At 38.2% G+C, this 15,722-nt stretch overlaps 1 protein-coding gene across 1 annotated transcript; it reads left to right on the top strand.

Annotated features, from left to right (window-relative positions):
• Nucleotides 1–14,631: 14,631 nt before the first annotated feature.
• Nucleotides 14,632–14,988, top strand: LOC123389116 (probable protein BRICK1). Its single transcript, XM_045069889.1, has one exon. It carries the CDS (start codon nt 14,632–14,634, stop codon nt 14,857–14,859), a length of 228 nt encoding a protein of 75 aa, XP_044925824.1. The 3' UTR covers nt 14,860–14,988.
• The last annotated feature ends 734 nt before the right edge of the window (nt 14,989–15,722 follow it).

Here is a 15,722-nt window from a genome sequence, read left to right as displayed (position 1 = left end):
GAACTAATTCCACAAGACCTATGATCTGAAATAGTAGCTTCATTGTGAATAAATGTTTTTTAGTCTATCTTTTAAAACCAAGCATCACTGTATCAGATACTTCCGGTGCCCTGCCCACACAAGTTCAACCTCATTTTTATCCCAATCACAATGGTGGAAGATACTTCCTGGAGGGCCATAACACCCCTCACATTGTCAGTGTCACACTTCACATCTTTCACTGGCTGCCCCAGGGCTTTTCCAATACCACAGAGGATACAGGGAGCCCACTTAGTACGTGCACGGCCATATAAATTTCTGAGAATGAGTGCTCAGGATTAACCCACAACTAGTGGGGGCCAAGAACAACTGGTAGACAATTGCTCCTTCTAGTTGACCTCTAGGAAGAGAATTCTAAGGAGCATCAAGCCCCAACTGGGCTTAGCAGTGGATTTGATAATGCAGGCTTATCCTACATTCTCCTTTCCTCTTTTCCTCACTCTGTCCAGTCTCTCATCCCCACTTCCTAAAGCTACTACCCAAATAAACTACCTAGACACAAGTCCCAGTATTTTTTCTTTTGGAGAGAATCCAAAACATTACCAGGAGTGGGCCTGGAAAACACAATAGTACTCTTGAACTAGATCACTCACAGTCCAGATGGAAATGAGGCCCCTTTGCCGGTGATAAGCTTTAGCACATGACATCTCACTAATGTGAACAAAGATGTAGTACAAGTGAAAAGAGCTGTTTGTGAGCATCTATTCCCAATTCTGCATTCAGTGACATCACACAGGTAATTTGAGAATGGCCAAAATTATCAGTATTTACACTACAAAACTTGGCAAAAACTACAATCAAGACTTCCCCCACCTAGAATTCCACTGAAAGGTCTTGATGATTGGGAAGGTACTAGGGGATTCCTTATTAATAGAATTTTGGCCAAGACTCCAGTTTTCCACTTCCTTCTTTCCATACTCCCATTTTTAAGGGGACCTGGTAGTACCTCTCCCAGAATTTATGCCACAGATCACCAAAACCCAAGGCTATTCCTGGTCCTATGGCACAAATAAGCTGCTTCCAACATGGTCAGCCCTTCTCCAAATACAAGAAGTATATTTGTAGCACTTAGAAAGTTTATAAGTACATATTATATTGCAGTCTGCCAGGGCTCAGGTGAAAATTCCATAAACACAAAAAGGTAATATATATTAATCATATGCTATTTTTTAGAAAATTGTATCATTTATACTCCCACTACAATCTATTTTCAACTTTTTACCTTCTCAGGGCACATACTATATGATAAAACAATGATGGATTTATAGTATACATGAGTCATTCAACTATACACTCACCTAATAGAAATATTAATTTATTAAATTGCTTTTATATAATAAGATCTGGCTAATACACTCTAAGGACAAGACACTTTCATTCCTCCCAGCATTACCATTGGTCACACATCAGAGTCACCTGACTAAATCTAGAACAGAGAACAGAAATGGCTGATATTCTAACAGAGCCATGATAAACAAGTGGGGAGAAAAGGATGGGAATGGGAAATGGGAGATGAGAGAGGGGACATGAGAGCTGTAGAATAGAGATGGAGATGGAGATGACAAAGATGGAGTTGAGGGAGATGGAGATGGAAATAACAAACATGGAGATGACAGAGATAGAGATGGGAGACATAAGTAATAGAAATGGAGATAGAGATGATAGAGAGGGAGAGGATAGAGATGAAGACAGACATGACAGAAGTGAAGATGACAGAGAAGATGATAAAGATGAAGATGACAGAGATGAATACGGGAGATGGAGATGAGAGAGAAGGAGATGATAAAGAAGGCAAGGAGAGGAGCTTGTTCCAAAACCAATGCTAGAAACTGGTTCTAGGAGGGTCATCAGGGTGGCTCAGTCACTAAGTGTCTGCCTTCTGCTTGGGTCATGATCCCAGAGTCCTGGAACTGAGCCCCACATCAGGCTCCCTGCTCGGTGGGAAGCCTGCTTCTCCCTCTCCCACTCCCCCTGCTTATTTTCCCTCCCTCACTGTGTCTCTCTTGGTCAAATAAATAAATAAAATCTCAGAAACTAAGAGAGAAAGAAAGGGAAAGAGACAAGGAAATTGGTTCTAGGAAATGCAAAAGGCTCAAGAACCCTGCCCCAGGCCACTCTTAATTCCCCAAAATCTTAAAATGTTTAGGTTTTATTGTAGATACATAGGTGTACCTTACTCAACAGTGAGTAGAATTAGTTTTACAAGCTCTAAAGCAAGCAGAATTACTCTAAGAAACTCTCTAAAACTCCCAATTCCTTTTTGACTTCACGAAGAGAGTCATATTTATTCCCTCTCCCCACATACCCAGTCAGTCACCAAATCCTAATAACTCCAAATTCTCTCTCTCCCCATTCCCACTGTCCCAAATCAGAGCCTTAACGATGGTCATTTGAACCACTGCAATGTTGTACAAATGATTTCTCAAGTGTTAGTCTTCTCAATATCACTACCTCCACCAAACCATAACTCCACCAAACCATTCTCCACATTTACTATCAGAGTTCTTTCTAAAATATGATCTGGAGGTGCCTGGGTGGCTCAGTTGGTTAAGTGCCTGACTCTTGATTTCAGCTCAGCTCTTGATCTCAGGATTTTGAGTTCAACCCCTGCACTGAACTCCATGCGGGGCATGGGGCCCACTTTAAAAATAAATTAAATTAAATTAAAAGTGAAGTAAAGTAAAATTAAATTAAAATAAAATAAAATACAGTCTGATTTCTTCACTACGCTGCATACAAAGTCTTCAGGGGGCTTGGACAATAAACTATAAAATCTTTAATTTGGAACTCAAAGCCTTTTACCAATCTGGGTTTTCCCTATCTTTCCAAATACCAGTCTCCAATTTAAAGGATACAAATATACTAAGGACAAGAGATATTATTTATCTAAGCAGTTATCTTTCAGGATAAAAGCATAAAGACACGGAGTATTTGCCAGTTTCTACAGAAATCATGTCCTTCTTTTCCTCAGTGAGCTTCCCCTAAAACACCCTCCAAACAATCCATAAGACTGTCCATTTTCCCACATCCCAGCCAACCCCCTGCATTATCAAACTTATTCCTGGAAATGTCCTGGCTCAGTTGGTTAAGCATCTATCTTTAGCTTATGATCCCAGGGTCCTGGGATTGAGTCCCACATCAGGCTCCCTGCTTAGTGGGGAGTCTGCTTCTCCCTCTCATTCTGCCTGCCACTCTCCCTACTTGTTCTCTCTCCCTCTGACAAAGAAATAAATAAAATCTTAAAAAAAAAACACTTTTTATTTCTGCCATCTGATTAATGAAAAATGGTCTCTTTTAAAAAATAAAATTTGCTGTGCTCACTTTGGCAGCACATATACCGAAAAATTAAAATTTATATCTCTAGGGACGCCTGTGTGGCTCAGTGGGTTAAGCTGCTGTCTTCAGCTCGGGTCATGATCCCAGGGTCCTGGGATCGAGTCCCACATCGGGCTCCTTGCTCAGCAGGGAGCCTGCCTCTCTCTCTCTCTCTGCCTGCCTCTCTGCCTGCTTGTGTGCTTTCTCTCTCTCTTTCTGACAAATAAATAAATAAAATCTTTAAAAAAAATTTTTGTATCTCTAATTATGAGTAATTTTACAATTGTTTCATTTGTATGCAAATCCATCTGTATATCATTTCCCATACAAGCTTTGTTTTTCTTTGCTACTTTTCCATTGGCTGCTTTCATATTTAACTGTAATCCCTATATATATGAAAGAAATTAGTTCATCTTATACAGATGCTGTCAATCTTTCCTGTTAATCTACCACTTAGAGTGTTTCTTACTAGGCAGAAATTTTTAAGATTTTATTTATTTGACAGAGAGAGAGAGCGCAAGTAGGCAGAGTGGCAGGCAGAGGTAGAGGGAGAAGCAGGCTCTCCGCCAAGCAGGGAGCCCAAGGTAGGACTTGATCCCAGGACCCTGGGATCATGACCCCAACCAGAGGAAGCTGCTTATATGACTGAGCCACCCAGGAACCCCAGGCAGAAACCTAAAATTTTCATGCAATGCAACATAAAAATCCTGCCCCTACTGGACCTGGGTTTTGGATCTTACTTGAATAACATTCCCAACTCCAAGATAATGAAGATGATAATGATGACAATGTAAACTACCTAATCATCTAGTACTTCTAATTTTTTAATGTACTTATACTTTCTTCTAGAACTTCTAGTTTGGGATGTTTAAATTTTACCCATCTGCAACTGATTCTTATGAAAGAAATGAGGTAGAACCCAATTCCTCTTCCTCCTAATGTATAGCTAAGTATATATACTTTGCTAAATATATAACTAAGTATACCAACATAATTTTCTGAACAATTCTTCTTTCCTTAATTTTAAATGAATCATATTGTACACTCATTTCCATATATATATATATAGAGAGAGAGAGAGAGATTTATTTAGGGGTTTCTATTCTGTTGATTCATAAGGCAATTCTAAACTTTTTCAAATACAAATTAATGGCTCTATAAAAGCTGTTTTTAGGGGTGCCTGGGTGGCTTAGTGGGTTAAAGCCTCTGCCTTCGGCTCGGGTCATGATCCCAGGGTCCTGGGATTGAGCCCCACATCGGGCTCTCTACTCAGCAGGGAGTCTGCTTCCTCCTGCCTCTCTGCCTACTTGTGATCTCTATCTGTCAAACAAATAAAATCTTTTTTTTTAATCTGTTTTTATACATTTCCATTTGAATCTCTCTCAAGACTGGTCACTCCTTATTACTTTTCTTTTCGCAATTTTATCAGCTGTTCACACATATTTATTTTCCATATCAACTTTAGAATCAGCTTATTCAGCTCCCAAAAATCCTATTACTTCAAGATTGTACTAAATATATGGAACAATTTAGAAAAACTTGAACTTCACAAAAACAAGGACTATCTGTATATATTTAAGATATCTTTCATTCACATCAGTACAGCTTTAAAATTTTCTTCCTTAGTGTGCTCTACATTTCTCATTAAATTCATTCCAATTTATTTTTTTCTTTTGTTACTATTATAGATTTGATGTTTATCTTTCTTTTACTCTTAGGTAAAAGAAGATTGAATAAATTAAATGTCATAGATTTATGGCAATTATCACTACTAGTTTGTGCACAACCTCTCTCTTGTTACTTTCCTTTTTTTCTTTTTTTTAATTTGTATTTATTTTAGGGGCACCTGAGTGGCTCAGTGGTTAAGCGTCTGCCTTTGACTCAGGTCAGGTCCTGGGATTGAGCCCCGCATTAGGCACCCTGCTCAGCAGGAAGCCTGCTTCTCCCTCTCCCCCTCTCTCTGCTTGCGTTTCGTCTCTCACTGTCTCTCTCTGTCAAATAAATAAGCCTTTAAAAAAAAAAAAGATTTTATTTATTTGAGAGAGAGAGAGTATGTGAGCAGGAGCAGAGGGAGAGAATCTCAAGCAGCATCTGTGCCAAGCACAGAGCCAAATGCAAGGCTCGATCTTACAACCCTGAGATCATGACCTGAGCTGAAATCAACAGTCGGATGCTTAAACAACTGAGGCACCCAGATGCCCCTCTTGTTACTTTTATCCCCTGAGACCCGTCCAATATGCTCAAAGTATATCTTTGTGTTTGAATTTGTTCTGGAAAAAATGTGTATTGTTTTGTATCAATATATTTTAATTCACCTAAATGGTACTGGTGTCATATGTCTCATTGTTTCATGAGATATATGGTTCCCAACACCACAATTTTATAATTCATTTGTATATCTATGTTTTTCACTTCTAATTATTGTATAAATCTCACCAACCTGTGCATACACCATATTTAAACTGTCTCCTTTCATCAAAATAGACACTGCCCTACCTAAAAAACATTGCAACAAATACTACTATGGTAATAGGAAAATGTTACATACTGAAAAAAAAAATTTCAGTGCTTAACAAAGTAGTTTTTCTTGCTCATGTAACAACCCAATATAGTTATTTCTGGGAGGTGAATCTCTTTCCTTCATGTGGTGGTACCGATAGATTACATAATTTGCCCAGGATCATACAGTAAATAACAGAGCCAAAATTCAAATCTAAGCTCATTCCAGAATTTGTGCTTTTAATCACCCTGCTATGCATGTCTCTCATGGACATGTGTGAGAATTTGCAGTGCTATCTTTATTATGTATTAAGATCTCATATTGTGCTGGATATTAAACTATTGTCCCTCGGATCCAAACATCCTGCTCCTATACTATGCTTTGTAATACTGGAGCTGGAATTCAGTAAATTATTCTCCTTTGCCAGCTGGCATACTGTTAGGTTCTTCCAAGGACACTGAAAGGCAAGAGAGTAAACAGAATTCCCTGCTTCCTATTTTCTTGCTATTCATACAGCTCAGCCCAGCAATGGTTCTTCATCCCATCAGCAAAGGCTCTTCCAGGGTCAGCTCCTTTAAACGTGCAGAGGTGATCTCTCTGTAACCCCATCCTGGAGTACTCTCCCTTCAGATGACTGAGTGTCCCAGCTCCACCAGAACCTGCTCCATGCTTGAGAATTCTAAGAACTCCAACCTCTTCCCTTTGTTCTCCCATGGTGTTTCCTCTGATTTTCTTTGGTTTTTAGCCCTCCGACACAATTATAGACACTCCTCGAGAGTGAATTATTTTTATTGAACCTCCTAGTATGGTTTCTGATTTCTTGACTTGACTCTGACAGATGTACGTATGGAGTCGATTCTTGTTAATTATGCAATAAAGTCACCACAACCACTGAATTAGCAATACTGAACCATTGATCCTAGGAAAAATATAGCGCCGGTGAATCTGTGGTCACAATATTTCCAGTACAATCAATACCTGTACCTTGTTTTATGTGTGTCTCTGTTTAAAGATACCTTATTTAATATATATCATTAATTATGAACACTGAATTCCCAGTTAACAGTACTATATAATTCATGTCTGAACGAAATTATCTGATACAAATATTTTTCCATAAAGCACATCACATCACAAATATTTTCCATAAATATTTGTGGTTAAGAACACTAGACAGCACTTCAACACTATGCATCAGGGCCATTTTAAACAGTGAGGTCACCATCAAAACACACAAAAATGCAGGAAATGTGGCTCTAAACAGACTGCAAATAGGACGCATTTATAGCATGAGCACTGAAACAAGAACATCGCCTTGTTCAGCTGGGAACATGCTCCTGCTCATCAGGCAACTGAAATACTTCTCAATTCTGTACACGTTGTTGAATGACTGCAGAAGCACTGTGAATATCGATCTCGCGTTAGAAACAAGTTTTAGCAAGTATATGAGTTCACAAATAACAGAATCTGTGAACAATGAGAATCAGCGAACACACATAGCCTGTCTACAAAATCTCTAAGCTGTTTCATTGATCTATGTGTAACATTACGGGTTTTTAATATGTCTTAATATTTTGTCTGATTAAAAAAAAAAACAAAAGATGGGGATTTAAGACTGATTTAGTTAACAACGTTTATCAAATTCCTCAAAAATAAAACTATAATTTTAACTGGAAATGCAATTAATTTATACATCCATTAAGGGAGAACTGACATACATTATATAAGTTGCCCTCTTCAATATGGGATATCCCTCCATTTATTCAGCTTATTTTGTCTTAGAGTTTCAAAGTTTTTGCCATTTAGATTTTGTCATTTCTAGATATTTTAGAGATATTTTTATATTTTGAATAAATTTTCTAATTATATATCCTAGTTGGTTAAGACAAGTACAAAGAAATGCTATTCATTCCTGTAAGTTGATTTCATACCTGGCAATGTTGCAGAATTCTCATTCACTTTACATTCTCAGTTGATTCCTGTGTCATCTACAAATGACATCAGTGCCCCTCTCCTTCTCTCAGACATACTGGCCTGGACAACCCACTAAACTTTTTTCCTTTCTTCAAAGTCAAATCAAACGTTACCTTCTTGGATAAGTCTTACCTAATTGCCTGGCCTTACACACAATTAACAACCAGCCCTCCTCGCTCTCTACCCAAGTTGAATGCCAAGTTAAATGTGCTACCCAAATGCTTCTACAGCACTTTTTATGTGCTTCTATTATACTACTCAGCACACTGCACTGAAACTACCTGTTTATATATTTCTCCACAAAAGAATAAGCTCTACCGTATCTTCTTCATACTTATATACCTAGCACCAAACATGGTACCTACCTCATGCAATTATCGGTTAAGGGAATAAACTGGTAGGCCAAAATGTTGCACACTTCTCAGCACATGCAGAGAACAAATCAGTATTAAGAAAATCATAAAAAATATGCAAAATGAAAATAAAACCTAATCATGCTTCCTTTTTTCAATTAATACTTCGAGTTACCATGCTTAAGAACTAAGCAAGTTCAGGGCGCCTGGGTGACTCAGTCAGTTAAGTGTCTATCTTTGGCTTGGGTCATGATCCCAGAGTCCTGGGATCAAGTTCCACAATGTGCTCCCTGCTTAACGGGGAGTGTTCTTCTTTCTCTGCCTCTCACCCTGTTTGTGTGCATGCACTCGCTCTCTCTCTCTCTCTCAAAGAAATAAATTAAATCCTAAAAAAAAAAAAAAAAAACCTAAGCAAGTTCACTGAATACAAAGGAAACATTAAATTAGCTTATAAATAAGAGTACACTTATATATGCTTTCCCCACAAATTTCTAGGAAATCGGTAATATTATAAAAATAGTGAAAATACAAGAAGTCTACAAGAGACAACTTACTCTGAAAGAATGTTCAATTCTAAAAAAAGAAAGATTAAATATGAATCTGAGATAAGACCTTCTTAAAACATTTTTTCCATAAAAATTTAAAATTTGTCACTTTAACAGTTAAATTTGACTGGGAGACAAAGTAAAGCAATTTTTCCATTAACACAAAATATAAAAAGTAAAAAATAGTCACAAAAATTAAGAACTAAAACTAGGAGTCTTACCAAACTGTACAAAAATGGCTCTAGAGTTAAACACTTATAGTAGCTGTAATTATAACAGCTAATAATTACTGAGGATTTGTTATGACAGACACTAGTTAGCACTTCATATACAATGTAATGCTCACATTTATAAATTATAAATTGTATAGAATGTAATGGTCACAACTATAAATAAGACACTATTAGACTATTAGATGAAAAAACCTAAGCTCACAGGGATTTATTTGCCAAAGACACAAAGCTAATACATGGAGATGTGGTTTAACTGACTCTACAGATCTTCTATTAACCACTAAGCTCAAGTAAGCAAGCACCTCTATCCTGAGATTAAAGGCAAGGACCAAAATATCTTCTCCAATTGCTTATCATAGTCCCCAAAATTCCTGCCTTTAAAGGCTTCAGGATAGAACCAGTGAAAGACTGAAGATATTTAAAGGAAAAAGTGGGCCAAAAAGGACTAGACCAGAGGGGTGCTGGGTTGCTCAGTCGGTTAAGCATCCAACTCTTGATTTTGGCACAGGATGTGATCTCAGGGTTGTGAGATCAAGCCCCACATCAGTTCCTCACTGATCACGAATCCTGCTTTAGATTCTCTCTCTCTTTCTTTCCCTCTTCCCCTCCCTTCAACTGACACTTGCATGCTTGCTCACTCTCTTTCTTTAAAAAAGAAAAAAAAAAGGAACAACAAAAAAAGGACTAAACCAGAGAATGAGACACTGAGCAGCCAAAGGCCAATAAGCTGAGGTGATGAAGGGCATGAAATGAAAAACACAAAATCCAATAAATTAACATTTTAAGCACCCACGACTGCCTGCTTTAAAGTTTTACAAAATTTGGGAGGAGTCAAGATGGCGGAGAAGTAGCAAGCTGAGACTGCTTCAGCTAGCCGGAGATCAGCTAGATAGCTTATCTAAAGATTGCAAACACCTGAAAATCCATCGGCAGATCGAAGAGAAGAAGAACAGCAATTCTGGAAACAGAAAATCAACCACTTTCTGAAAGGTGTTTTCTTTTTTAAATAATTCTTTTCTTTTCTTTTCTTTTTTTTCTTTTTCTTTTTTCTTTTTTTTTTTTTTCTTTCTTCCTTTTTGAACTTCTTTTTATCCCCTTTCTCCCCACTCATGATTTTGGATCTCTTCTAATTTGGTTAAAGCATATTTTCCTGGGGTTGTTGCCACCCTTTTAGTATTTTACTTGCCCCTTCATTTACTCTTATCTGGACAAAATGACAAGACGTAAAAATTCAACACAAAAAAAAGAACAAGAGGCAGTACCGAAGGCTAGGGACCTAATCAATACAGACATTGGTAATATGTCAGATCTAGAGTTCAGAATGACAATTCTCAAGGTTCTAGCCGGGCTCGAAAAAGGCATGGAAGATATTAGAGAAACCCTCTCGAGAGATATAAAAGCCCTTTCTGGAGAAATAAAAGAACTAAAATCTAACCAAGTTGAAATCAAAAAAGCTATTAATGAGGTGCAATCAAAAATAGAGGCTCTAACTGCTAGGATAAATGAGGCAGAAGAAAGAATTAGTGATATAGAAGACCAAATGACAGAGAATAAAGAAGCTGAGCAAAAGAGAGACAAACAGCTACTGGACCACGAGGGGAGAATTCGAGAGATAAGTGACACCATAAGACGAAACAACATTAGAATAATTGGGATTGCAGAAGAAAAAGAAAGAGAGAGGGGAGCAGAAGGTATACTGGAGAGAATTATTGGGGAGAATTTCCCCAATATGGCAAAGGGAATGAGCATCAAAATTCAAGAGGTTCAGAGAACGCCCCTCAAAATCAATAAGAATAGGCCCACACCCCGTCACCTAATAGTAAAATTTACAAGTCTCAGTGACAAAGAGAAAATCCTGAAAACAGCCCGGGAAAAGAGGTCTGTAACATACAATGGTAAAAATATTAGATTGGCAGCTGACTTATCCACAGAGACCTGGCAGGCCAGAAAGAGCTGGCATGATATTTTCAGAGCACTAAACGAGAAAAACATGCAGCCAAGAATACTATATCCAGCTAGGCTATCGTTGAAAATAGAAGGAGAGATTAAAAGCTTCCAGGACAAACAAAAACTGAAAGAATTTGCAAATACCAAACCAGCTCTACAGGAAATATTGAAAGGGGTCCTCTAAGCAAAGAGAGAGCCTACAAGTGGTAGATCAGAAAGGAACAGAGACCATATACAGTAACAGTCACCTTACAGGCAATACAATGGCACTAAATTCATATCTCTCAATAGTTACCCTGAATGTGAATGGGCTAAATGCCCCTGTCAAAAGACGCAGGGTATCAGAATGGATAAAAAAACAAAACCCATCTATATGTTGCCTCAAAGAAACTCATTTTAAGCAAGAAGACACCTCCAGATTTAAAGTGAGGGGGTGGAAAAGAATTTACCATGCTAATGGACATCAGAAGAAAGCAGGAGTGGCAATCCTTCTATCAGATCAATTAGATTTTAAGCCAAAGACTATAATAAGAGATGAGGAAGGACACTATATCATACTCAAAGGGTCTGTCCAACAAGAAGATTTAACAATTTTAAATATCTATGCCCCCAATGTGGGAGCAGCCAACTATATAAACCAATTAATAACAAATCAAAGAAACACATCAACAATAATACAATAATAGTAGGGGACTTTAACACTCCCCTCACTGAAATGGACAAGTCATCCAAGCAAAAGATCAGCAAGGAAATAAAGGCCTTAAACGACACACTGGACCAGATGGACATCACAGATATATTCAGAATATTTCATCCCAAAGCAACAGAATACACATTCTTCTCTAGTGCACATGGAACATTCTCCAGAATAGATCACATCCTTGGTCCTAAATCAGGACTCAACCGGTATCAAAAGATTGGGATCATTCCCTGCATATTTTCAGACCACAATGCTCTAAAGCTAGAACTCAACCACAAAAGGAAGTTTGGAAAGAACCCAAATACATGGAGACTATGCAGCCATCAAAAGAAATGAAATCTTGCCATTTGCGACAACATGGATGGAACTAGAGCATATCATGCTTAGCGAAATAAGTCAAGCAGAGAAAGACAACTATCATATGATCTCCCTGATATGAGGAGTGGTGATGCAACATGGGGGCTTAAGTGGGTACGAGAAGAATAAATGAAACAAGATGGGATTGGGAGGGAGACAAACCATAAGTGACTCTTAATCTCACAAAACAAACTGAGGGTTGCTGGGGGGAGGGGGTTAGGGAGAAGGGGGTGGGATTATGGACATTGGGGAGGGTATGTGCTTTGGTGAGTGCTGTGAAGTGTGTAAACCTGGTGATTCACAGACCTGTACCCCTGGGGATAAAAATATATGTTTATAAAAAATAAAAAATTTAAAAAAAAAAAAGTTTTACAAAATTTGTCTATGACTCTTTGGTAATATAGCAATGATACTATTAAGTAATACAAAGATAACATGGTAGGCAAAAAAACATTCCCCCATCCTTCCTTCTTAAAAGAGAAATTTTCATAGTACAAGTACGGAAAATAAGAAGATAAAACTATGAACTATTAAGCAGACTTTCAATATTATGTTTACCAAGTGTTTTTAATGACATGGACAATGCTTCTTCCATAACGTTAAGTCCAAAAAGACCAAAATTTAAAATTGTATAGATGTTTTCTAAAATTTGCAGAATATGCATGAAAAAAAAGACTTCAAGGAAATACTGAGGGATGATTAGGTGGTTCAGTTGGTTAAGCATCTGCCTTTGGCTCAGGTCATGATCCCAGTGTCCCCAGATTGAGTCCCTCATTGTAGTCCTTGCTCAGTAGGGAACCTTCTTCTCCCTCAAACTGTTGCTCCCCAGGTTCTTCCACTGACTGATGCTCCCCTGCTTGTGCTCATTCACACTCTCTCTTTCTCTGACAAACAGATAAATAAAATATTTAAAAAGAGAGAGAGAAAGAGAAATATTCAGAGCAGGTAATTTTTTGGAGGGAGGAAGAGCAGAGGGACAGGGAGAATGAGAGAAAGAATCTTAAGCAGGCTCTATGCTCAGCTCAGAATACAACACAGGCTTCAATTTCAGAATCCTGAGATCATGACCTGAGCCAAAATTAAGAGTCTGATATTTAACTGACGGCCCCAAGAGAAGGTAATTTATATATATTCTTTCATTTTTACCTTTACATCAGGATTTCTAGGCCAGTGATTTGTCAAATGCAATTTTGGCAGAAACACTAGAGGACATCCTATCAGTACCTAATATACTGGTTTCCAACTAAAATTGGGTCCTGCATCAGAACCACTTAGAGGGCTGCTAGACCTCATCCCTAGAGTTTTGAGTCGTTACATAGATACTGCATTTCCTTTTTTTTTTTTTTTTAAGATTATTTACTTATTTGAAAGAGAACAAGCAAGTATGCGGAGGGGAGGGGCAATGAGCGAGGGAGAGAGAAACCCTAGCAGACTTCATGCTCAGCTCGGAAACCAACCTGGCACTCGATCTAATGACCCTGAGATCATGATCTGAGCCAAGAGTTCAATTTTCAACCGACTGTGCTACCCAGGAACCCCAGACACTGCATTCCTAACAAGCTCCCAGGTGATGCTGATGCTACTAGTCTGGGAGATACACTTTGAGAATCACTGATCCAAATAATTACATCTAATTATTACATATGGAGGTATTTATACACATACATTTAATTAACATGCAATTTGATCTTTATTCATCATTTTATTTATATTATTTGTTATTTTCTATTTAATTTATACTCTAATTATTAATAATTACATCTGTGTGGTAACTTATAACACTCCATAGTTACTTAGATTTTTTTAGATCTACCTACTGTTGTTATGTGGTATTTTATTTCACACTGAAATAAAACAAACAAACAAAATCTGTACATTTGACTGACAGAATGAGACAACAAATCTTACTTAACTACCACCCATGACTAATCTGGCAAAAGCTGGTAAGACTCTGCCTTCCAGAGAGAATGCTTCTCCCTTTGAAGTTTCCTTATTAATCTCTAAATGTCACAAAATTAAAAAAAAAAAAGAGCTGTTAATAAGAAAAGCAGAAATGTGAAGGGAATCTAATTTTTTAAAAGAGAGTTTTAGGGGGAAAAGAAAAGATAAAAGTGGTCTCTGGCACTTTTCCTACTCCTCATTCTCACCACCTCGCTAAAGGTACCAGAAATTATTTTCCATGAAACCCCACCCACTTTAAGTTCTCTTCAAAAGAGAATCATCTCCATCACAGAATGACAAGATGATCATCCTACAGCATGTGACAAATGGCAGCACAATGTGCTGGTGGGAGAAAAAAAAAAAACAAACATCTATAGATCTACTGACTTATTTGTTAAATGAACATTTCTTTCTTTTTTTTTTTTTAAAGATTATTTATTTATTTGAAAGACAGATCACAAGAAGGCAGAGAGGCAGGCAGAGAGAGAGAGTGGAGGAAGCAGGCTCCCCCTTCAGCAGAGAGCCCGACGCGGGGCTGGATCCCAGAACCTCGGGATCATGCCCTGAGCATGGGCAGAGGCTTTAACCCACTGAGTCACCCAGGCGCCCCTGTTAAATGAACATTTCTTGATGAGATGTGTTTACTCTCTAGCCTGCATTTTCAAAGTCCTTTGGCAGTACATTTCTAAATACTCTTAAAAAAAAAAAAGGTCGTCCGGCGGCAACCATGACAGGTCAAGAGGATCCAGTGCAGCGGGAGATTCACCAGGACTGGGCGAACCGAGAATACATTGAGGTCATCACCAGCAGCATCAAGAAAATCGCGGACTTTCTCAACTCATTCGATATGTCTTGTCGTTCAAGACTTGCAACACTAAACGAAAAATTGACAGCCCTCGAACGGAGAATAGAGTACATTGAAGCATGGGTGACAAAAGGTGAGACCCTCACCTAGAGCTATGCCATGCTGCTGCTGGGAAGTTGCTTCATGGAACGCAGGCCGATGTGGGAAAGGCCCCAGCAGCCTCAGCTCCTTCCTCTCTCCTTAAAGAGCAACAGGGCTTATTCTTGTTTTTGGTTTTTATTTTTTTTTTTTTTTCCGAAAGTGTGGCCTTTGGGTTCTGCCATGTACATCGGTGCGTGATGTGGCATGTGGGAAGACATCCAGAGAAGCTCTTGGAACCAACATTAGGCATTTTATCTTTGAAGTAACATTTTGTAGAACTATCTGTCAATGTATGAGGCGCTCAGAGCCAGACACCTGGGACTGTTAAGGTCCTCCCCACCTCTCTTTGTCTCAGACTTTTCTTACAGCTCTCATTGCCTCTGCATTGATTCTGGAAACAGTCTTTGTCTCCTTTTCACCTTTGGTGGCATTTGGGAGGCAGTCCTGGCCGAGACACTTATGCCCTGGCAAGGTGGCTGCCAGAGAATGTTGTTGCTAACCCACCAGTTTCTTGTCCTTCCAGGCCCCCACTTGGCTTGAAGGGACATGTTCAGAATTTTCTTTCTGTCACTTGGGGTATCTTTGCCTCTCATATTTCCCTAATAAACTCCTCAACTTTAAAAAAAAAAAAAAAGAGTAAAGACAATCTAATTTTAATAATGTGTTCTAATTTAACATCTACACTGTATCAAAAAATATGATACATAGGAAGCACATTAATATCTTTCTGTGATTTTCTGGTATGAAAACTATAAACTGTGTATAATGTAATTTTGAAAGAACTTAATAGCCAGAATATAATAATTTGGCTGATTTCCTAAGTTACTACAGATAGCTTAAGACCAAATATGAAAGTCACAGTACAAGTTTGT

Source organism: Mustela putorius, unplaced genomic scaffold (assembly GCF_011764305.1).
Source record: "Mustela putorius furo isolate JIRA1106 unplaced genomic scaffold, ASM1176430v1.1 tig00003949_pilon_pilon_pilon, whole genome shotgun sequence".
NCBI classification, from domain to species: domain Eukaryota; kingdom Metazoa; phylum Chordata; class Mammalia; order Carnivora; family Mustelidae; genus Mustela; species Mustela putorius.
The sequence above is the reverse complement of the archived record's forward strand: the minus strand, read 5'-3'. Positions and strand labels throughout refer to the sequence as shown.